General features: G+C 40.2%; 1 protein-coding gene across 2 annotated transcripts in view; it reads left to right on the top strand.

Annotated features, from left to right (window-relative positions):
• The window catches only part of fhit (fragile histidine triad diadenosine triphosphatase), a 330,004-nt gene that overhangs the window by 246,467 nt on the left and 57,649 nt on the right, over positions 1-25,888 (top strand). For both annotated transcript variants that reach the window (XM_063911524.1, XM_063911525.1), the window contains 2 exons: positions 13,817-13,962; positions 19,838-19,867. In XM_063911524.1, the coding sequence (XP_063767594.1) occupies positions 13,817-13,962; positions 19,838-19,867 (176 nt within the window). The remainder of the gene's footprint in view (positions 1-13,816; positions 13,963-19,837; positions 19,868-25,888) is intronic.

Raw genomic sequence — 25,888 nt, 5'->3', positions numbered from 1 at the left:
GAGTAAACAAATATGGACCCTGAATCGAATTAAAGCTGTCATACATGGAAAATGATATACACCAGGGAACCTACGTTCCAGATAAGAAGGGCTTCTAGACGACCCTGAACAGTAAACTATCTCAGGTCAGTTTGTGCTCGGTCATAGACTGGCATCAACAAAGCGCCCAAGCTGCCCCTCCTTAAGGGAGATTACAGCAACCCCAAGGTCTAAAGACCTATGTCATGGGAGTAGAGACAGAGGAAGGAGAAAATGATGAACTGTGTCAAAGTTTAACTACCTAAGCCAAAAATTCCCTAACATTACTGTGTTGCTAAGAGCTAGTTTATATTAAAATATAATGTCTATGTTGGACAGTCTGCTCTGCAGCAGTGAATATGCAGGATTTAATGTTTCACATGCGAAATCTGAGTCTGTCTAAATAAAACGAAGCTAAGACCCCATATTAAACATCTGCATCATGTCAATGCGATTTGAATTTGTGATGTCCTTTGGAATATTTAGATATAACTTAGTCAATCTAAATGCATATAAAAGGCTCACATTATTCTCTATAAGCAGTTGCTGCCAGACCTGTGCTCCGTGCCGACAAACACTATATTCATCAAAAATGAATATAGTGCTTCATGTCAGTTTTATGGTGTGAATACGGAGAAGTGCATGCATAATTTCAAGCAATGCATCCTCCTAATATGATTATTTACTCCCGCTTTTGTCTGCATTTCAAGTCGGGTGATATTTCAATTATAAATCATCAACACACCCGAGCCCCGGAATAATACGCCCTCCGACAGGGGGGCTGTGCATTTATAATGGGGGTGCATAACGCCATGCTTGCTTGCCCTTGTGTTGAGCTAAAAGTTCTGTCCATATCATACATCATATGGCTGTTGACACATGGAGATAAACAGCCTCCTCCACAGGCCAGATTGTGGTGCATGATTGTACAGATGTAATTTGGTTTTAGATCCATTTTGTCTTTGTGTTGGGGCACGCTGCCAGTTGCTGGGGGGGTCTGGGGTTAAGGTTAGGGTTAGGATGTTTATTGAGCTGAAAACACTCCTAAAATAATGGAGTCATTTCCTGTCAATAGAACCCGCTGCTGTCATCCCCTTCATATTCTCATAGAGAGACTGTTTTTGGCTAATCACTGCCAATCAGTTTTAAATACTATTCAACCGCTTCAACCGCTGGCAAAGGACTGGATCTTCTCAGAAAATGACGCTCTGATATAGAAGTCCTTTACGTGGGCACAATGCCTGTCAAATCTCAATGGAGCATATTGAAATGAAATTCAGATTCTATTTTCTATCTCCTCATTCCTTTCCCACCCCTGTTGTTTTTGTGATGCCAGGAATGATGTATGTTTTAGGCTGTGAGTGTTCAAGTGAGAAGACGTTTAGAGTTTGAGGCAGACTCCCGGCTTTGTTCTTCTGAAAGGAACATGATGGGGAGCGCTTATTCTCCTCCTTTTGTCTCTGTGCTGCCTGTCAGCGCTGACTGCTGGGTGCCTGCTGAGTTTGCCTTAGCCTAACTTCTTCTCATTGGCAGGCATCACACCTTCCTCTTCACTGGAGCCTTTCCCGCCTCTGCTCCGGCAGCACATGCTGGCTTCAACACATGAACAACAGTCCATGCCAGGCAGGGAACAGTGTTCCTTCAATCAGCACAGTCAAATCTAACATGCAGCAGCTCAGTGTAGTAAGGCCGTTTTATGTGTGGTGATGTAACCACCAGAGAGACTATAGATGAAGAAAAATGAAGGCTTTAGTAGAAACAGTATGTCTGTCAGGTTCTGGGGATGTTAACAGCACCTATATGCAGAATAAGGAGGAGGGATACGAAGTATAACCAAGAGCAAGCTTTTATTCACTGAAAAGCTGTTACAAAATTTCAAAAACTGACAAAAAGGAAAAGTAGACACAAAACTAGATCAATCCAGGAGGACAAGGGAGGACAGACAAGGGACATCCGAGACATGACACCGAGAACCAAATCACGGGAAAAGTGACGACGAACTGACAAGGAGCACAACGCAAAGCATGGGTACAGTCGAATAGTCAAAAAATCAGCTCCTATCGTCTATTCCTATCTACTATTTCTTGACCTTTGTGTGAAACATCACAGGGTTAAGGAATAGTGGATAAGAGAATTCAAAAGGGCTTAGTAAAAGAGACTGCGGTGCTTTGAGATTCCAACTGCACTTACACTATCCATCGTATTGATGATGAAGGACGTTATTAATGTGCGTCTGCTGTGGGGGACTACAGTCTGTATAAAGCGGACTACTGAAAGTGCATCTACTCTGCACCGTGCTCTCTGATGGTGGTATTTTATGCTTTATGAACGAGGACAAGAGTGACATATTCTTCATTACCAAGGTTGGAATTGAAATAAAAAAGGAAAGTGAAACTCATGCTCGTCACCCTCACCCTCCGGTCCACACACATTAATCCACATGAATCCCAATACGTATGATTTTATGAAAATATTTATAAATAAATACAAATGTGTTTATTATAAACTAGTTATGCCTTAACCTATCACTTTGTATATCACAATTCAAACATGTTTTAAAACGTTTCAGAAACACCACACAACTGAGTAAACACTGAAATGTGGACTTTATTTGATCATTTCAGTACAAAAGTAACGTCATATTTCTCCTTTTGATTAATATAGAGCTGAACGTTCAAAACAAAGCACTTTAGCAGGTTATGGTATAAGTTTTAAACTGCTTAATAAGCACCGTAACTTTCATGATACTTATTTCTCTGTCACGATCTGCTGTTTCCGTGAACGGCCGAATGTTGTGTCATGGTAAATGTTGCGGCCACAAGGCATTGTGGGACAGCATTTTCTGCTTTCCTTTGTAAAGGAAGGTCCAGTGTTTCTTAAGCTAAAGGAGGTTATAAAGGACGTTTCTGAGCTCCTTTCATATCATCTAGGCAATTCCAACAGCTCTTATCATGGCGGCCACTTGGGTACCTCTGGGTCATTTCACTCCGTTAGGAAGATAAACTGACAATTCGACCGCAACCAAAGACTAATTACACAGCCAATCACAAGTCAAGACACAGCTTGGGAGGTGATTCAGAAACACGAAGGCAGCAGGTGACAACAGTGAGACAATCAGACACAGGAAGTAACAACACCAGGAGAAACTACATGTCAAAATAAAACAGGAAACTAAATACAAAAACTAAGAACATGACAATATCACCGGAATAAGATGTGATGGGAAACTCAGGTTGTGTTTCCCGGTTTTCCCAGTTTTGATGGGTCAGAATACCAAAGTTAGTGACATATTAACAAAAGATTCATTTAAATTTAAAGTAATTGAGGGAATAAAGTCCTGATCATCAGAGCAAACTGAAACTCAAAAACTTGCTGTTGTCCTTTAACATTTTGTTGACATAGTCCTCAAATGTTGGAGAGGGTTTTCTCTCATCTGGTCAGTGGCACACATTTCCATATTTGTTTGTCTGGGAGGCATGTGGCTCCCATCCTGCCACAAGTGCAACATTAACTTGTTGCATTAAAAAGCTTTTATTCCAACTCATAAACATTTATAGTACATATTTGAATTGTGATACATCTGCATCATGAGTGTTACCAATGCTGTAGCTACGGTACAAAGACTCCTCACTGATATCTGATCCCAGCTGTGTCATTAGCTTCTGAATAGTCATTTTTGTCACTTTATTTTCTCATGTATCGTAATTCTTGTTAGGAACGGGGGCTTAAGTCGACATAGATACTGGAGTTGTGCTATAGTGTGTTAACAGTTTTCCCTGCCAGAACAAATATGACGATTGTTCTTGCTGTATGTTGACTCATAACAACGTATAAGCTGCAATCAGTCAAAAACAGCTCTGGAGACACTGAAGAGACCACTGCAGCATTAATATTTACTCTGGTTTGACTATTTATAGGTGTGTCTTTGAGATAAATTATTTTTTTAATGTTATTCTATAAACTACTGACAACATTTCTCTGTGTTGGAATTCAACAGACTCTGGAATGGTTGCCATACATGTAGAGATACATATTTAAGAAACATTTGGTGTGGATCTCTGAATGAAGCCAGATAGCTAGCTGGCACTGTCTTTTTTTTTTTATATGAATTGAATAGATTTGAGGTGTGGGCAGTAATTCAGAGTATAGCTTCCTGCTGTTTGAATGTTCATGAAATATAATGTGAGAAAAATAAATAAAAATACAAAAACACAGACTTAAATAATCCAACAAGAACATCAAGCCTACATGTTGACTTTATCTTCAAAGTCATCTAAACTATCCCTATCATCAGCTCTTGTTCTGGTGATGAATGGAAATCCTGAAGAAGCCCTTCCTCTGCTGTCTCTCAGCTCGAGTCCTCTTCACTCGGCTTCTGTTTACCCTGCCAACTGGAAGAGAGGAAGAAAAGCCCTCAGGCTATCACTAATATATGAAGCCATTCCCTCTCTGCCCACTCCACACCATGAGCCCCCCCACTGCAAGCTAATATGCTAGCCCATTTACTCCTGTGTGTGTGAGGGTGTGTGTGTGCATATGTGTTGTGGTTGTAGACCTGTTGAGAGCCTGGGGCCTGCAGAAGCAAGAAGAAAAGAGAAGCACATAGTAAAATAACCCGAAGTTCATACATGTTTGTAACCCTTTATGGCATTGTTTTTCCAACTCCAACATAACATACACACTGGTGTTCTACAGGTATGTCACATCATATGGTATTATGAGTTTATATACAGCGGGTAAAATAAGTATTGAACACGTCACTTTTTTTCTCAATAAATATATTTCTAAAGGGGCTATTGACTTGACATTTTTACCAGATGTCTGTAACAACCCTTGCAATCCATATGCAAAGAAACCTAAACAAATATGTTCAGAAAAATTAAGTGATTTGTAATAAATGGAATGACAAAGGGAAAAAGTATTGAACACACTTACTGAAATGGATTTAATACCTTGTAAAAAAGCCTTTTCGTACAACAAAACCCCTTGCATTCATTGCTCAGGTGTGATCTTGACCATTCTTCCACACGAACAGTTTTCAAATCTTGAAGTTGGCCTCTCTGATCTTTAGATCTTTCCATAGATTTTCTATTGGATTAAAATCAGGTGACTGTCCGACCCATTTTAGCAGCTTTATTTTCTTTCTCTTAAACCAATTGAAAGTTTCCTTGGCTGTGTGTTTGGGATTATTGTCTTGCTGAAATGTCCCCCCTCTTCATCATCCTGGTAGATGGCAGCAGATTTTTCCATTCCATCTGTGCATTACGTGGGTTGTTACCAACATCTGGTGAACATTCCATGCCAACAGCACCTTTAGAAATATATTTACTGAGAGAAATGGTGAGGTGTTCAATACCTATTTTATCTGCTGTATATGGAATGGAGAACAATGACTTAAAACCAAACTCCCCCCTAAAAAAAAAAACCCTCCAAGATTATATTAGTGACTCCAAATAAAAACCTGAATATTCAAATCAGTGAGGATGCAATAAACTCTTTAAAAAGACAACACAACCAACTGTATCATTTAATAAATGCTAGCTACTATAAAAAACATATTAAATTGACTAAAATTAGTAATTGAAGTTCATTAAAGTAACACATCCAACCATATTGTCCTTTTCTCTTCCTCTCACAATCAGACCTACAGTACAGTAGAGTCCGGCCCTGCAGAGCCTTTTTGATGTTTGTGTGCATGGACGGATGAATGTCCGTGTCAGGAGCCGTGTGTCATTTTCTGGGCCATGGTGGGGTGATGGGGGCCGTTATAGGCCAGCTGTAATCAGGCTGAAAGAGCCAATTGTTGCAGCAGCAGTGATGGATCTCTTTGTTTTGGCAAGCCAGGATTTGAAGCTGCCAAGGGAAAGGGCATTTTGATTTATCTGAGGGCCGCTGCCTTCATCACAGCCTGTTATCCTGCCAGTGTGTGTGAGGGAGGAAGTGAGGATGGATGTGTGTGAGTTTTTGTTGTTGTCATTCTCTTCACTCTTAATTGCTGTAGCAGGGAGCCTCTTCTCAAAGCAGAGAGAAGCACTTCAGTTTGTCCCAGCGACACAGGGGGATTCAAACATTTAGCAGACAATGTCCTCAGACATGGAAATATCAAGAGGCCGTGCTGGAGTGTCAAACATATCCACTTGTCATCCATCAGTTTAATGCAACGGAGCAAGAGAAAGGTTTACCTATAAAACAATATATCATTTTTCACTTTGCCTCAAGCTGACTTTTGAAAATGCAAATGATATTTTTCCCCAATCTTTGCATCCATAGTCAACACTGAATTGTTTAGCGATGTGTGGACACGCACACATTTGATTTAGATCTGTTCAGTTTTACTAAGCTGACATTTCTGCAGCTCTAACATTTCCAGCACTCCTAAAGTAAGTAGAACAATTGTTTGTTTGTTCATATTTAATATAGGGGCTCCGACTGTGGTCACAATTTTTTAATAATTAATACCCCCCCAACCCTGAACTAGCGAGTCAGGGAGGGAGGGGGTGGTTAGGGACTGTTGAGAAGTCAGTGAGTGTCTGATAATGTTCAACACATATTAATGATGTTGTAAATCGCCAGTATAATAAAGTTTTCCATTGAATTAATGAAATTAAAACATATAGACAAAGAATGCAAATACATGTATAGATGAAAGACACAATTAAGACAAAACAGGAAGAAAAAAACACGTAATAAAATAAATAAAAAACATTGTAAAGACGAAACAATACAAAACCGATCATAATGACTTTTAAAATGTCTATGTTGACTCCTCTCAGTTAACATACCGGAACTTAGTCCATACCAGTGAAGCTGAGGGACACAGGTCCCATCAACACCTCCCACATGGAGCAGCGTTGTCCTGCAGGCGGCCATTATCAAGGCGACTTCATTGAGTCATGTGCGAACAGCCCCAAGAATCAGTCTATTAGTATGTAGTGTGAAATTGGTGTGATCCTACTGAGATGGGGAGGAGGGGGGAGGTCACTGAGGGACTTCTTCAGTCTCCGGTGAAGTCATTGTACTAGTGTAAAAAGGACTGTGTGGCATTGGGAATAGGAATGGGGGTGAGGATATGGCGTGGGGGGGGGGGGCTTTCAGGGACAGATGTTTTCCCTCAAAAAAATGATTGCATTTGCAATGTAAAACCAATCTGCGATGCCTTGTTCTTATTACATGCACCACGACCCCGGGAGTGAATCAGTCGGAAGCAGTCAAATAACTGTTGTGACAGATAATAATGGGATATGAACAGATGGTTTTCTCACTATATGGAAATGCCTGGGTTCTTCAATCTTATCCTTCAAACCCCCCGACTGGAGCAGACGGCCAGAGACAGAGGTGAGAGGCTGTTCGGAGCTGCAGATCTGATTGGCCCAGGCACAGACATATGGAACGCTCTCCTCCCTTTGAGCCACACAATGGCTGAGGGGAGGAAATCAACCACTCCTGGAACGCTAAGGAGCTGGGTCATTTGGGATCCCCTTTAAAAGGTGGCGTTGTCTGTGTAGAAACACACTGAAAGGTGCTGTGTGTATTGGCACGCAGTGAATGGAGAGAGGCATTGGCACATGGTGAGATCCCTGTGTTTATCAGGCTGAGATGATGAACAGAATGCCACATCTGTGTGTACTCTACTTCCTGATTTGGTTGGGGCTACAGTCAAGGAAGCTATTCCTGCATCCCTGTGTCTTTGAAATGACCCTAATGTTGCACTGAAAAAACTGAACCCTTGACTTTAATTAAATGTATTATGTCAACAGGTTGCACATAACTGTATTAGGTTAATTGAAAGCAATAATATTGAGTTCAGATAGGTTCAACCTAATAGTCAACGTTTCAGTTTGTTCAGTGAGGATGACTCTACAGCAGTGTTGTGAGTTTAGTGTATATATATTTAACTAGAAAGAGTGTTTGGTAATGAAAAAAATCTACCATGTTATTGCTAAAGAGGACACATTATTATTCCTGTAGTGAGTTCTAGAGTTGAAAGTTCTGCAGATTCTCTCCCTCAGAAACACTCCTTGCTTGAAGGGGATCCATTTCCGATGTAACTTGGTGACATCACCATGGGAAACGCATAAGTTCTCCTAGCTACTAGCATGCCATCAGACAGCTAGTCACAGCGGAGCTGAAACAGAGACTTAAAGAGAAGATGCTGTTTTCCACAGGGCTGGGGGGTTAGATCCCACTGTGTTTGGCCAATCTTGTGATTCAGGGCCCCAACCTGTAAGGATATCACTGCAGAAACTTGAAATCATGCCAAGTATATTTGTCTAATTCAGAATAGTCTTTACACTTGATATAAAATATAATAACTTAAGAAGCGACAATGCATCTTAAGTATTGTAGCGACCCTGCAGCGCTGACGAGGGAGAGACTCAAATGGGGGGGGGGATTTATGTGGGGAGGATGTTGCCCTAGTTAGCTGGACAGGGTGGGTAGAAAGACATGGTGGGAATTAAGAGAGTAGAAGAAGAGTGTGGAGCTGCGGAGATTGAGGAGAGCGAAGAAGAAGAGAGAAAGACAATTGGGGAGAAGAGCGTGCGCCGCTTAGATAGTCTAGCCTGTTTTTGTTGTTTTGGGCAGTCTTCCAACCCCTGGGTTAAGTCTGGTGAGGGCAATAAAACCCGGTTCTCTGGTTCAACTGGATCCTCCGTGTCCTCCTTATTCAAATAGCTAGCCAGCCGTGCTGCGGAGCCGCAAATGCTACAATATGTGTTTAAGTCAAAGACTCTTGAGAACATCTTATTTTGAGTGGCATCTCAGATGAAACGTTCTTTGCACCTTAACTTTTTTTTGGAGCAAATGTGGCTTATTTATAACACACCTTTCCTGATCCTGCTAAAATAAAGTTCAAAATCATTTTCGCATCTAATTACAAGATCTGATTCCTCTGAATATCCCTTCTCATTATAAGACATTTTCCCAAGCTAACTTTCACTCGTTTTATTGGCAGATTTTTTTGTACTAATTACAAGCGAAACTTTTTCATTATTTTTAAGCTTTTTTCCATTTATCAGTTTTGGATTATAATATGGTTTAAATGACATACAATTGTTAGAAATGTTGCAATGTTTTTTTAAATTCAACATGTGTTCAAGTGTGGAGGTGGGATAATGATTACAAACTGTGAAGTCACGGTGGATGTTCATACGGTGTTTGTGATATTGTTGGAATTTAAGTACCTGTCCTTTCATAGGTCTGCAGACAAAAATAAGCGTCAATGTTAACATTTCTCCTTAGTGCTTTTGTTACATTGAGGCATGTTGCTCTGCCCCAAATGTTGCTCCGCTTCAGCCTCAGCTTTTTCTGCCTGAGAAAATTGTTGCTGCAGTGGAAACACAAAAACTGGTTCACAATCTGGCACCGGCTCCAGCAGGCCCTGGTGTGGCAGCCTTTGTCTCTGTGTATTAAAGAGCGTTACAATAAAGCTTTAGGCACGTTCTAGAAAACACAAATACAAAACTGTAAATTTGCATTATATGTCCTCTTTAAAACTTCATGATTGCCACAGTTAAGAAACAACCTTCCTCCTGACCAGCTCAGGGCAGATTTCTATTAGAAGCAGATTTGTCTGCAATCATAGTCCTTTGAGCTGAGGAAAACACACACTGAAGGAACAGTGACATCCTTAGGGTCTCACATTACAAGATGCAATCCGCAGGCTCACATGCTAAATAATGTATGTGTTGGTTCATGGGTAAACCCGCTACTTTCTATTCCACAACATACAAATAAGCCTCGCCACCTGTGAAGGACGCAGAAACAGAGGAAAGTTCAAGAGATACAATGGGCGGGTAAAGAAATTAAGGATTATATATCGAATAGTGTACAAGAGGTGGATAAAGCCACTGAGAGGCACTTTATTGCTTTATTGACTATAACATGTTTGGCATTTTTCTTCTGTAGACATATTGGTTTCTAGACGGCCCCCTTGGTTTGTGACATTACATTTTAGATTCAAGATTCAAAGGTTTGTTGTCATAACATATATAAGTACGCTGAAATTACGTTATGTATGAACAACTTAGATCGCAGGTTCCTCAACAGTGCAATTTCAAGTCATAAAACAGAATAGAAAAAGACATATAAAAAATATATATAAAAAACAACAGCAAAAATACAAATAGTGCAGGTGGTGACCAAAATGTGACAAATAGCTTTTATGAAATAAAAACAGACTGTGAAAAGTTATAAAACAAAACACCCTAATTTGACAACACTGTTCTTGTCAATCACAAGTTAGCTCCGCCCTCAAGTGTATTGTTCAATTGTTCTAAAGGAACTTAGATTACATAATAAAGATGATGCTGTCTGAAGGACTGAAACAAGCGGCTGGGATCTTTTCACTCGTAGATAATGGGACAGGGCGGTTCGTTTACTAAAATAATCTGATTTCGTGACAGGCTATTATAAAGAAAAAGGTTTAATGCACTTCCACATCGGATTCCATTTTTCCCCTGGAGGTTGACGCTTTCTAAAAACTAACTCAAAAGGAGCTTCTATAGATCTGATTCATTAACGTATATTACATTTTTATGGTTCCAGAGGGAGCTGTATTGTATCTGATACATGTCCTTAAATGAAGTCACACCATTCAGCCTGGGTCTAGTGTGTTGAACATCATACACATGTTTTATAAAAACTGAATACCAGAACTCACGATGGCACCAGTTATTTTCAGTAAGAAGTGTCTACCTGACGTATTTACCAAGAACACACAGGCTCACTTTCTGGTTATACAGACAACTGACTCTGTGGTGGCTAGGGTGACCAGGTGCCAACAAGCCATGCGGGTCAAAGAGGACTTTTGTGCGGGACAATGATGGACATGTTACTGCATTGCTTAGAGCTAATTTAGATTGAAATATAATGTCTATCCAACCATTCATAAAAATCCCTACTGAAACTATTAGATTATAAATATAAATCCCTATGATTAATTGTTTGCACACACTATGTAAGTGAATGAATTAAATATATATTTTTAATTGTGTTTTTTTTCTAACAAAATATCGTCGGTAAATACATTACCTCCTCTGTTTAGTAATCCTCTTTTGGTTCCGGGAAGGATAAATCGACAGATCGATATTTTCTTTATGAGGCAGGCGTTTCCTGTGAGCTTTGGGGAAGTATCGCTTCAAAATGTGTTCACCTTCGTGCGCATTTGAAAAACAATTCTGCCGAATTTCATAAAACCTCTCTGGGAGTCGCCCTCCATGGCGACACCCATCAGTAAATACATGTCTCTGTTGATTGATTGACATCTGACACAGCTTGTTTTCTAAACACCTTTGGATAAAAGACATGTTTTAAATGGGCAACTGTCAATCAAGTGCGGGACAAATGTGTGGGACAAATTATACAAATGCTGTGCATTCCCGCATGCTGTGCATTCCCGCACAAAGCAAGACACCTGGTCACCCTAGCCCATCAACACTTTTACTGTCTTCTTTTTTAAATGTGGTGTATATGGGCTGGTTCAGGGTGGGTTTTTTTTTTTTTTACCACGAATCTGTCTTTTATGGTGTAGAACTATAAAGCAGTGGCCTTACCCGCCCTCTTCAGCCCTCCTCATCTCTGGCTCCATGCTACCTCAGCTGCTGTTATCATAACACCCTGGAATCTCTGACCAAACAGCAGTTGAGTTGCATTGTGGGTTATGCAGGTGCCAGGTTAATGTGTTTGTTGTAACTATATTCATCGCACAACATAAAGGAAACAAGTCTATCACCTCTACACCGCCCAGCCTCGTCCTGACTAATTTTTCACGTGGCCAAGTGCCATCTCCACGGTGCCACAGAGGAAAGAGTTACATCAGGTCAGGTGGTTTTGTGTGCAGTGAGGAATAAAGCAAACGGATCATTTGTGTGTCTGTTTGAGGCTCTTGAGATGAATGGCTCCCACACGAAGCCACTGTGGCATGAAATGCTACGATGTAATCATCTTCTTGCAACTGTTTCATGAGGGGATGAACTCCAATGTCTCTTTTTACTTTTCTGTTATTTCTTGATGCCTATATCTCTCATCGCCATGGCAGCATGTTCAGCTACATATCCCATGCCTCTGACTTGTGAAGCAAATCAGAGAATTTGATTGTGTTACCGAGCAGCTCCACTTTCTTAAATTGGAATATCATGATATTAAAATATGTGTTTCTACATTTTTTTATAGAACTTTAATCTTGAAGACAGAAATTACTTTATGCAGGTCCTGATAGTAATACAGTAAATGTCATAATAGATATGATTTTAAACATAAAAATAATAATAAAGCTTTATTAATATAGCTCTTTTCATAGAGCAGGAGCAGCTGAAATTGCTTTACAATAAGGCAAACATCACAAATTAAAATCAACAAGAAGAAATTCACCTCAGATGTTAAGACCCTTTTTAAAACATGCAGCATAACAACATTAAATAGTGTTTCAATGTGTTAAAACACAAGGAGGTAAAAGGTATGATCATAAAAACAATAAAACAGACAATGATCCCTCTCAAAGAAATAAAGGAAGACAAAAGAAATCGATTCCAAAAAATATAAAAACGATACAAAAAATCTAATAAACATGTATACACAATAAAATAATAACATGTCAGCTTATTGATAATTATAATAGAAGATAAACCATTAAGAGATTAAAAGATCACCTTAAAAGGAAATGTCGCTGATAAAACTGTTAAATAATAGTAGTTAAACATAAAACCTTTAAAATTAATAAAACAGTATCAAATTGTATACTAAATATAAATAATAAATACTTAAAACTCAATTTTAAGAAGGAGGGTGTTGCTAATAAAATGCTCATTTAAAAAGATGTGTCTTTAGTTGTCTGAGTTAAAGTAAAGAGCGGCATTAGAGCTGCAAATAGAACCAAAGACTGACATGAGTAGAGGAATATTTGGGCAGTAAATGTGAAACTTTTACAAATGCTACTTCTTCATCACTTAACATTATGGTGTTTATATTTTACATCATCATTTTCAATGTTGACGCAACAGAAGAGAATGTAATCCTTTGAATGCTTCTCTCTTTTACTGTTTTATTCTTGGCCAGTGCAGTGGCTACGTTCTTTTACTGCGCCGTTCTTTCCAGAGAACTGCTCTCACTTTGTTCCCTTAAGCTACTGTTATTGATCAGATGACCCATGACGGAAAGCAACATTGTCCTGAAGCCGTTTGGATATTTGCTCTCAGCTGCCCATCAAACTGTGTCTTACTTCTGTCAGCGTGCCTGATTACTTTTCTGAGAGTAATCGCTCTGATGTGTGGATGATAGCTTTTTTTCCAATATGTTCCATGACCTTTATGACTTTAATGGAATTGATCATTTTTCTTGTTTTTTTCAAGTGATCTTACACTGTGTTTGAAGGCCGAAATAAAAATATGTTTTTACAGATGGTGTATTATCAATATCTACATTATTCTACACAGAGGAGGAATTATGAAGACTTTAGCAATATCTCCATTTTACCTCTAGCATCATCTTCACATAATTATAGATATTGTGACTAGGTGTTACTGAGACTGAAACGTGTGTAAAGCTACATATTTGGAAGAGGGAAAGACAGTAGCGGGCTGTGCATTTCACCCCTAGGCCTTCAGTAGTGTCCTACCTGAAAAACCTCTTAATACCATCATTATGACGTCATAGCTATAGAAATCATTAATATTATACAGAAAGAATGAATGCCCTACTAAAGCAAGAAACCCAAATAACGTTAGGGGGTGAACAAAGAGTCGCAGAGGTTTATATTTTTGAATGTGTGTTAAGCCAGAGTTCCTTAACAGACCGTGTTCAGATGTGTTGGTGTGCCCTCTGAGACCGGTGGAACGGTTTGTGGACCTGAAGCCAGATGAGGTGTCGGACTTATTCAGAACCACTCAGAGAGTCGCTCAGCTGCTGGAGAAGCACTTCAACGCCACCTCGCTGACCATCGCCATCCAGGTAAACTCTGCAGCATCAACACAGTGAAAGAATGACTCTCTAGCTGCTAGCTTTGGTGTTAAATGATATACATGATATCATTAGGCCCTCCCTGAGGACATACTCAGCACTACATCGTTCTTATATCTGTCGGATTTGTTTTCAGTTTATTAGGTACACCTATTTAAAGTAAATTCAGCAATGCAACAGTCCTGCAATAATCCTCTCTTTATGAAAGTTATAATAGTTAGTGTTGAAATTGTTTCAGGAATGTGTTAATTCACTTTAACCTTTTAGAGGTGAATTTTGATTCTAAAGTCCAGAGGATCTGAGGCTGCAGTAGTGTTCAGAGTTTGTTGCTGAGACAAAAAAAAAAACTGTCCAACCTACAGAAGAACATACATACAGAGATCATTACAGACTGCCGAGGCCTCGAATCATTTCACTTTAAAATATGCACTACGAGTTGAGTTAAACTTCAAAAATCCAAGCTTGCCTCCACTGTGGTCCAGAGCGTAGTTCAACCTTATATAAGACTTTATTCCCTACATAGTCTAAGGTTTGAACTGTTCTTTCCGTGGAAATGATTATCCTTTCAATGAAGAGTAAATATTACTTTCATACGTTTGGGGACAAAATATTTTCCAGACCAATCTAAAGAAACTTTAAGAGACATTTGAAAAGCTATTACATCAGGTATTACATCTTAATGGGGTAGAGCAGATCATTGTTCTCAAATCAAGAAAAAAGGTTGTTTAGAGTGAGGCTGAATTTTTACTTGTTTGAAGAAAATATGATATTTACAACTCAGCAGAAGACGGAATGAGTTAAAAGGAGTAGAATGAGGCCTGATGGTGTTTTTTATCATGGATCAGGATCATTGATCAGAGTGCTAAAGCCAGAGCGGACTCCACACAGCCTCTCCTCAGACGGAAAGCCTATTCTGCATAACTGGTGATATATATGCTAATAACAAAATAGCACCTAGCAGTCTGCGGCCCTGTCAGAGAAAATTGTTTCACAGGTTAGAAGAGAGAAGCAGAGCAGCAAAGAGTAATCTTTACCTGGATATCATTTTCTTTTACTGGGAGGTGATGAGGAGCGATGAGGAGTGATGAAGAGTGATGATAGGAGATTAGTTGTGACGGCTCCCGGGTTAGAGCCAACACATTAGAGGGGAACTCTCAGCAGTAGGCCGCCGCTGTGACAAATAATAATATCACACAAATCACTCACCGGAGGATTGATGGTGTAGAAAGATTTTTGGATTCTGACACATCACTCTATTGGACTGGATGATTGTTGAAAAAATAACAATGGAGCTTATCATATTTGTTTTTAATGTTTCCCTCAATCGCTGGTGTGATTGGTATTAGAGGCTTCCAGATTCCATTCATCACTTTCTTCAAACAAATAAGAAAGTATAATCCTCATACATTTGATCACACCTAACACAGCAGTCTGAAAAGAAAGCATCGTGTTAGAGCATGTCATCATTAGGATAGACGAGGAAGTTCTGCTGCTGCGGAGAAAAAAATCAGGGCCGGTTCTGGGCAAGAGCCTGATTAAGCTCTGGTTCTTCCGGTTTCCACCGAGGCGGGCCGTCTCTCAGCCCCAAAAAACAGTTATTCACTGTCCCCACTCGGCTGCCCGGCAAGAACCAAGAACCAATATGTAACGTTTACTTCGGAGGATGGGGTGAAGAGCAGGCAGAGACGTAATGTTACCAGTATCACATATTATTCAGCCCACTTAAACAGAGTATGAGTTTAATTTCAGCATACTGCCATAGATAGCTTTAATTAATGAGCTGCAATAAACTACATTTCAGCATTTAAAGCCATACTTTAGAGGTTATTTTGGTGAAAGTAACTCAAAGTAACACAAAAGTAGTGTAACGCATTACAGTTCAGAGACAGTGATAATGTAATGTAACTTATTACTTTAAAAGGACAGCAATAAGTCATATTTACTGTATTACATTTTGGAAGTAACTTGCCCATCACTGTCCACTGATGGGGATAGGGGGTATGCATCAGCTGCTTGTGTGACAGTCAAACAATGAATACTTTCCAGTGGCCGCAGCCGTGAGTTAATGGGACACTAAACGCCGGTGGACGAGGAGCACTGGAGCGGGCGGTAAATACCGCTGAACCACATTAATAAATAATAACTATAAGCAGAGTCGGCGCCAGAGCAGATCTACTGGAGGGGCATTTGGTCATCAGCGGGGGGGCACTGCCGTTTGAGAAATATTTTAACGCTGTGGCGACATCATAATCCAACACAGCAGAAATGCTACCAAAAACGAAACATGTTTTTCTTTGCTATTATTAGCTTTTTATAAATGTGTTAATTTCCGTATCATGACACTTAGTCGAGGCTATGTGTGTAGCCCTATGCACGCAGTTTACGCAAATGAAGAGCATAATAAAAGGCAAAAAGGGGTGGGGTAAAGTTTGGACAACATATAAACTATAAAACAGGACTGCTGACATAAGCTTAGGCACGCATTCGGGCAGGACAAACCACGCATCTAGCACCAGGCTGAAATGACATAAGCCCATATATCTTACAGGCAGCCAACAGGTATAAAACACAAATGCAGATAGACCCAGCAAACATTCATCAACAATTCACCTGCTTAGTAAGCCTTATCATGAAAGCCAGGGCTGGCTTCAAAAAGTGAAATGAACAAACAACTTACCGTCAGAAGAGTTGCAGGCGACGAGTGTTGCTGCTGCTAAGTACTGTGTCCTTCCATTCGCTTGTGCATTTGCGTGTCAAGTCTTTCTCGAATGCAAGTTGCACCAACCTGGCCTTTCTCTCGTGTAGCATTGTGCGTCTGTGTTCCAAGAAAACATTTCTCAGAGTGGAGAATTAATTCTCTCACATTGCTGTAGATGCACCAAATGTTAATGCATGTTTGAAAGCAGTCAGCACACTGGGCATGGCAATCAGATGGTTGTGGTACGTTGAGATGATGTGCTGTATGGTCCATTCTCCCTCTATTGCTTGCTTTTCTGGCATTAAAAACTCTTTAGCAAGGGTAAAGCAATTATAGTCGATTGTGACAGGTCGAAAATATGCTTCACAGCTTTCCCATCAAGGAAGTTATCGGCCTCTGGATTTAGTGCTGCAAGTGCATTTGCCAGTTGTGAGTTGCGCTTGCTGAATCTGCGATCCAGTTCCCCAACCAAAGAATCAATAGTGTTGTAGTACAATCTCCGAAGTTCAGTTTCCAAGTTATCACCACCTCTGTGCTCTCCTGTAGGCCCCATAGCAATGTAACCATCCATCCGTGTGCTCTCTATGGGTCTCCGTTTGGGCCCGGGTCTCAGTGACTCACTGGTGGCCGTGGCACAATCCAGCTTCTGCTTAAACTCTTCATCACAATGGAGTTTTTTAACACATGCTGTTGCACTAGCCACAAGACTTAAACCCATCAATCAGTCAGTGTCTTCTTTCTGGAGAAGCTTGTTCGGTGGGTTCAATAGAGAAAGGACTCTGTGGGTTAAGTTGGCAAGGAACATGAAACTTGGCTCAGATATCTCACGCAGCAGGCCTGTAGCTTCCATTCTCGTCTCTGCGCCATAGTTCAGTACAGTGTCAGCATCAGTCAGAATAAATGTTATGTCATGAAATGACTTAAGAATGACTGAGACAGTGGCAAGATGCCCTGTCCATCTCTGCTCCACAAGACGTTTAAGATGCGCACCTTTGTAATGCATAGCAACCATTGGCTTCCTACAGAATTGAGTAGAGGGAACTGCACACCTCAAAAAACTCCACAAGTTCAGTCTCTGCTGACATGACATGAACCACAACCAAATGCAACTGATGGTTGAGGCAGTGCACATATGGTATCTCACTTGCAAGTCTCTCCTGTAGAATTTTCTGAACACCACCACGTTTCCCCGACATAAGCGAAGCTCCATCATACACCTGACTCAGAATTTTTGAACTATCCAGGCCAACCTTGTTAAGCTCAGTCAGAACGGTGTCAGTTAATGTCTGTGCGTCACCTTTCTGAGCGATAGCGATGCACAGTAGACGCTCTGTAACTTCGTAAGACTCAGTCACAAACCGAAGCACAATGGAAATATTTTCACATTCTGTGGGGTCACGGGTTCCATCAACTCTCAAAGTGTAATAGGAGTCACCAACTTCCTCCACTATAGCCTCTGTCACCACATTACTGAGTGTTCTTATAAGTTCATTTAGCATATCATGACAGGTGAAAGTGGCATTTCGAGGGATTGTCTTCACCATATTAGCCAATTCAGGATCCTTTTTGATGGTGTAATAAAGCATGGAAAGGAAAAGTCCAGACCCCCCCTCGGACATGTCATCAAAAGCCTAAATCTTCCCACGTAGTGGCAACTGGTTTTCAACCAAGAATTCACCAACATCTATTAGTAATACATAATACCGATTTTTCCTTAGTTGATCTGCATTGACAAGGGTTGATACCTCATTCCCTGTATTGCGACGCATCTCCCTCTCCTTCCACATTGCATAGCAAGACAAGTGGTCCTTCGAAGTTTCATGTTTATTAAATCCACGGTCTTTGGCCATGGCGTGTTTCCAGTTACGCTAGCCCACACTCACAAAGGCATCCAATGTTCCATATTTTCTAGTGAAACCGAACATCCGGCAGCAAAAACAAAATGCTGCATCTGCCTTGACACTGTACTCCAACCACTCTCTTCTGTGAAACCATTTATCAACAAATGATCACCCCTTACCACTGTAAACAGTTACAGGATACTGTTTTAACACAATTTGGACAGGCCTGTCAGTCCCGAGATCATCAACCGCTGTCCGCTGACTTGGAGTACTTGTAAGTCGTTGCTCTATGGCTGCACTGGTTAAGTCCGTTGGCGGTTGTCCGGAGCTAGCATTAGCAGAAGGGCCAGCTCGGCTCTCAGAGTCCGTGGCTGTACTGGTGGTGGTGGCTCGGGGGTCAGAGTCTGCTGCTAGAAGAGGCTGAAGAGGGGGAGGTCTAAGCCATTTTCGTAAATCCATTTTTAACTGTATGATAGAGATGGACAAACTGTCTACCGTATTTTGTTCCGATTCCAACCAACAACTTGAAATGGATTCTGCGCAGTGCGCCTGCAGCTTAACGTTACATTTAGAAAGCGAAATCGTACCAAGTTTACTCAGCGACCAATGAGCATTGACCATTGACCAAGACTAGTAACTGGCTATGCATGCACAACCAAAATGATGCGTTTTCGACGCTCATTTCCTTTTATTTCATTTAAGTTACAGTTTGCACATTTAATATTAAAATAATAACTAAAAGGGATAATTTTTTGGGCCACGCCATGGCCTGTGGTAGGAGGGGCATCAATCACCGCTAGGGGGGGCACGGCCCTCGAATGCCCCCCCATAGCGCCGGAACTGTAGACTATAAGGTTTGAGAAGAAGTTGCTTTATTTAATCTGGCTTTGTTTGATTAATAGCAACACGATCATCGACCTGACGCAGTCTTCCCGTGTTTTTGTTGTCAGCGCAATGGAGTGAAAATCTGCAGCGTAAACGGTGATGTCATGACGCAGCACCACTCGGGCTCTGGGCGGTGGAAACACAAATGAGTCAAATACTGTCAGTCATCATGTCTGTATGGTACATGTCACGTAGGTGTAAAAGACTATCATTCAGTCCTCCTTTCCCTCCTCTTAAAGAGTAATGGAATAAAGCCATCGTAAAAAAAATATTTCATAACAGGAAGCAGTCGAAAGAAATGAAGGAAATCTTTTTTTTAACCGGAGGAAGAAGTGAGGCGCTGTATGTAGCTCATCTTGAATTGAAATATTTCTCTGAATTATTAATGTAAATATTTCTGAATTCCCAACTCTTTTCTAATTACCTCTTCTGTTCCCACTAGGATGGCCCTGAAGCTGGACAAACCGTGAAGGTGAGAACTTAATAATTCACCAGCTTTAAATATGTCATGAGGCCTCTGCAACAGTTATACACTATTAAATAATCATCACATTTGTGGTGCTAATCTCTTGGCATGGCTGAATTATTTAAAGGATCTCTTCTAAAAGGTTTAAATCATTTCTGGTTTGGTTGGAGTCTGCATGGAATGATTCAAGTGACTGACTGGGCAGGTTAACGTGAGAGGGACACATCATTACGAACCACTAACCCCCCTACCACCCCCCCCCCCCCCCACCCCCCCCCCCCCCCCCCGCGCTAAACCCACCTCATGCTGCTGCACTCAAGTGTTCTTGTATCTTTTGTAACACATATTGTATCACAGGGCATTTGTTTTGAAACATGTTTACATCCAGTTACTAATACAAGCAAACTGGTTAAACAGTAACACACATTTTCTGTTGTTGACATAGTTTAGGTCTTTTCACAAATGAATTGTGAGATATTCAACCACATTTGAAGAACCATTCGTAACATGTATACACACCTTTGCCATTGGACATGGTCCTAAAACTACACTGTAAATAAAATAAAAATGTAATGTTGTTTGACGTTTTTGTGCATAAAATAAACAGTTAAAATCTTGCAATGCATCATGGGATGAATAATTAGTGCCTGTCGACTTAAACCATCACAGACTTTTGCTGAAGCAATGACTGAATTCATTCAAATGAGCACAGTTTGAAGACAGACTTTAATTTTACTGTTCAAAAAGGGCACAAAAGTTCAGATACAATGCGGAAAGAGCCCCTACAATTACCATGTAAGGTAAATATGATAAATAACCAAGAATTGATCCATTTACAAATAAGTGAATAACATTTATTTTCAGTTGGTAGCAGCACATGTGGGAAATTGAACCTTTAGATGCAGCCCCTTCAGATGTTCCCATTCTTTGGTGAAGCAAACTTACTGAAATGAGTTTGACCTCAAAACTATAATTTGAAGTTTTGCCAACTTAACTAATTTAATGAGACAAAATGTACTCAATAAGCATAATTAGAGTGGTTGCAATGATTACTTTATTTATTTAGCAACAAAACAACATATGTATTGTTTACTTGACTTTTTTCAGATCAACAATTTGAAGTTTTATTTTTTGTGTACTTTGTTTTAAGAATACTAATCCCTGACAATCCAAATCTAAATGACTCAACTCTCAATTTAAACCAGGGTTGTCCAAACTACGGCCCGGGGGCCAACTGTGGTCCATTGTCCATTTTGAATTGGCCCTCAGCAAATTCTAAATGTATGCTTTTCTTATATTATACTTCTTAAATACAGTATATATGTAAAATACATTACACAGTATCCAATGTTAATAAGCCCAATCTTCTAATAAATTCAGTCAATTAAAGTTGAAAACATAGAAAGCACAAATCTTAGTTGATGAAAAAAGCACAGTAACCTATTTAAATAACAACCTTGAAATATACCCTCCATATTTCCCTTTATTACAAGCAACACTGTTTTAAGGAATGAGCTGCCGACACTTTTTGTACCTATGGAGAGCTGTGATGTAGGCTGTTTATTTTCATAAAGCGTTTTCAAGTATCAAGAATAATTTACCTACATTTGATTGATTTTGCCTACTTATAACTAGGGATGGACCGATTGAAAAAATGTCGGCCAATACCGATGGCTGATGCTTTACTATTTAAACTACAATAGTAGCATAATGCAGGCTAAGGCAGTCTATCCCTTTAAGTGAAAGAGTAAGGGATACGTGTGTGCATGTGTAAGAGCGTGAGAGAGGTTGAGCGAGCCATAGTACGTTTCTGGAAGTTACGGCAGACCCACAGTCACTGTTCTAATCCTTCAAAATGATGCCCTGAGATTTGGTCCGTCAGATTTAAAAACAACGACGCTAACGCGACTTTTCCCGGTCACGTAGCAAAACATAAACATCGGCGACTGCCATCGGTGATGTCACCTTATTTACCGATGTGCCGATGGTGGTAAATAGGGCTAACACTGGCCAATACCGATGTCTCACCGATGTATCGGTGCATCCCTACTTATAACTCAACTTAGCCTATAAGGCAATATTCCTCACCTCTAGTGAGGGGCCCATCCCTTTGTTTGTTTGTCTGTATGTAGCCCTTAGGGAAAATAGTTTCGACACCCCTGATTTAGACCAACATGTTTTAAGTCCCTCATCACAAACTAATAGTTAGGTCATGTGAGTCAAACTGCTCTTACATACGTACCGCTCAGCTCACTCAGCGGTCAGTCAACACCAGGGGTAACCGTCCTTTTGTCAAGTTGGATTCTTGAAGGCCACCAACCTTCTCCCTAAAAAAACAAACTCCACTCTGTGCCCTTAGAGAACAATGTCTTTTCAAAATCTTTAAAAGATCTTTATTTTTCCATTTCCACAATCCCCATTTTTTTTTTTATCACATGTACCATTTTTATTTGAGATGAAATGGCTTTTCATCTGGCTACACAAACAAGGTCAGAGAGTAATGTCTTCCTGCTTGGTTTTAGTCGCATTCACAGCAGCAAGTATTTTACCATTATCAGGATATCAGAAGCTCTGAAATATTCTTGTAGACTTTTTTTGAGAGCCTGTACTGCAGGGGAGCACACCAGGTGGGTGGGGGTGGGGGGTTCGGGGGTCTTTAACTCCCTGTAATAATTTACAGTACTCAGCGTAAATGAGTACACCCCCTTCGAAAAGTAACATTTTAAACAATATCTCAATGAACACAAAAACATTTTCCAAAATGTTGACAAGATTAAATTTTATATAACATCTGTTTAACTTCTAACATGAAAGTAAGGTTAATAATATAACTTAGATTACACAGTTTTCAGTTTTACTCAAATAAGGGCAATGCCAAAATGAGTACACCCCACTGAAAGTCTCTGGAGCAAAGCTAAATTTTAGACTACAAATCTAATTTAACAATAACCAACCACAGGTGAGTCTAATTACTCATTACACAGGTGTCCAGCAGACAGCTGACTATAAAAGGGTGTTACTTAAAGAAAACCCCTTCCCATTTCATGTTGTTAGCAATGGCACCACATGGAAGAGAAATGTCACAAGACCTGAGAAAGAAAATCATTTCTTTACGCCGCAAAGGTGAAGGCTACAAGAAGATCAGCACAGCTGTACTTATCAGTCAGACTACTGTAGCAAAAGCGGTACATAAACTTTAAAAAGATGGAACTGCAACCATCTCACAGAGACGTCCAGGCCGTCCATGGAAGTTAACACCTCGACAGGAGCGTCTTCTGATGAGAAGGGTCGAAGAAAATCGGCATGCAAGTTCACTGCAGTTATCTAAGGAAGTAGAAAGCCAAACTGGGGGGACTATATCCCATGACACAATACGGCGTACACTGCAGAGGAATGGCATGCATGGGTGCCGTCCACGAAGGAAGCCTCTCCTAAAGCCCAGGCACAAAAAAGCCCGCCTAGAGTTTGCCAGGGCCCATGCTGACACAGATGAAGACTACTGGGACTCTATACTCTGGGGTGATGAGACCAAGATAAATGTTTTGGGAACTGATGGCTTCAAAACTGTACGGCGTCACAAAGGTGAGGAACACAAAGAAACATGCATGGTGCCTACAGTGAAACAAGGGGGTGGCAGTGTCCTTATGTGGGGTTGCGTGAGTGCTGCTGGTGTCGGGGAGCTGCGTTTCATTGATGGCATCATGGATTCACAGATGCACTGCTCTATACTGAAAGAGAAGATGCTACCATCACTCCGTGCCCTTGGTCATCGTGCACTTTTCCAACATGGCTATGATCCTAAACACACATCTAAGGCCACTGTTGGATTTCTGAAGAAGAACAGGGTGAAAGTGATTCACTGGCCAAGTATGTCTCCTGATCTGAACACAATTGAACACCTATGGGGAATTCTGAAGACACAAGTTGAGCATCACTCTCCATCCAGCATCCAGTCTCTAAAAGGGGTCGTTCTTGAAGAATGGAAAAAGATTGATGTAGCAAAATGTTTCCAACTTGTTCATTCCATGCCTAGAAGACTTGGTGCTGTCATTAAAAATCATGGAGGCCAAACAAAGAACTAGATGTAGTAGTTTTTGTTGTGGGGTGTACTCATTTTTGCATTCCCCTTATTTGAGCAAAACATGTGTAAAAAAAAAAAGTGTAATCTAAGTTATATTATTAACCTTACTTTCATGTTATAAGTTAAACAGATGTTATATAAAACTTAGTCTTGTCAACATTTTGGAAATTGTTTTGTGTTCATTGAGATTTTGTTTAAAATGTTACTTTTCAAAGGGGGTGTACTCATTACGCTGAGCACTGTACATATTTTATAAAGTAATTTTTAACAAAAACCAACTCTTGATGTGTAGACCTGTCTGGTTTATTTATAAAAACAGATTATCTTAGTGCATATAGCGCACCTGCTATAGTGATGGCTCCCCCCCATCTATCACCTGGGTTATTGCAATCAGGTGCCCGCACCGCGGCAATAAAAATGCTGCATTGATTGAATAAGAGTGAGGCAGGCTATAAGAGAGAGGCAAATGCACTGTAATAAACTCAGTGCCTGGAGTCACACACACACAAGATACATTTCTGTTTTTGGAAAGATGGAATTGGATTTTATTTTTGTCTTATGGAAAATGCAGGGTGATTACAGTGATTTATCATGTGTAGGTCTATGTATGGACCCTGTTTGTTTACTAAGCAAGGCTGGCTGTTATATATGAGTGTTTATAGATAAAGATGATTAGATGTAATATGCACAAAGTACACGAGACTGAAGGAACCCACAGGGATGTGTTTCCTCAGCAGTGAATATGGAAGGCTGAGTGAGAGGCTGAGGAAGGATCTTGAGGATTCTGATGAAGTGTACACATTCTGCATCTGACAGAGGATACGCATGGCTGTTTAAGTGGCTGTTCAATTTATTCGTGGAACTTTTGCATCTAATGTCAGTCCATCAGCTGTGTGAAGGTTTGAACTACACAGGCCTAACAGACAACAAACTAGAGGCACTTTTAATGTCCACTCAAGGAAGACACACAACCAAACAGCTTGCAAGCTAAGGTTCCAACAAGTTATCAGAGATTTAATGATGTGGCAACTTGACAGGTATTGTAACCCCTCTAGTGTCATATTGAACTAGTTAGATATATTTCCCAAGATGTTTATCTGCTCTTTTTTGGCCAGAAAATGTAAATTGCTCTCATGTCTGTGTTTCATACAGACAGAGGTTAGGGCATGGTTAGCCTAGCTTAACGTAACACTAGAGCGTCAGACTCAGCCACTCTGTCTCTGTGTGATAAAACCCTATACCACACACACACACACACACACACACACACACACACACACACTCACACACACTAACATTCAGACATCTTTAATATTCAAAATAAATGTTTAGCCATTGATATATATGTCTTAAACCCATTTCCTAGTATATCTGTCCTAATCGGAGAATCATAGGTGGATACAGTATGTCTACTGACTGTTGTATGTCCTCTATGCCTCAAGACAAAAAGTGTGGGAGTGGAATACTAATGATGTTGGATAGGTGTGTAGTACTTTTTAGTACTTTAGTTGACTGACAGTCAGATGGATTGCAAGGGACTTGGACTTTTCAGTTTTATCAGAACCAAAACACCAGGTCAGAAAGAGACAGCTTGCCATTGTTTCAGCGCAGTCTGTTTCAAACTGAAATATAACCTGGGTTTTTTCTAGTCTAAAAACATTTTTGGGATAGTTGGATGTGACTTTCTGATCATTACAGAAATTCCTTTTAGTGCATCATCATAAACTACTCCAGAACCAAAGCATTCTCGAGCAGCACCACCGTCTCGGAATATATACAGCCCCGGAAAAAATGAAGAGACCACTCAGTTTTTCTTAAATCCGTATCTCTACATGTATGGCAGCCATTCCAGTGTCTGTTGAATTCTAACACAGAGAAATGTTGTCAGTTGTTTATAGAATACGATTTTTTAAAAATCATGTAACTCAAAGACATACCTATAAATA

The sequence above is a fragment of the Eleginops maclovinus genome, chromosome 20, assembly GCF_036324505.1.
Source record: "Eleginops maclovinus isolate JMC-PN-2008 ecotype Puerto Natales chromosome 20, JC_Emac_rtc_rv5, whole genome shotgun sequence".
NCBI classification, from domain to species: domain Eukaryota; kingdom Metazoa; phylum Chordata; class Actinopteri; order Perciformes; family Eleginopidae; genus Eleginops; species Eleginops maclovinus.
This window is presented reverse-complemented; position numbering and strand designations above follow the sequence as displayed.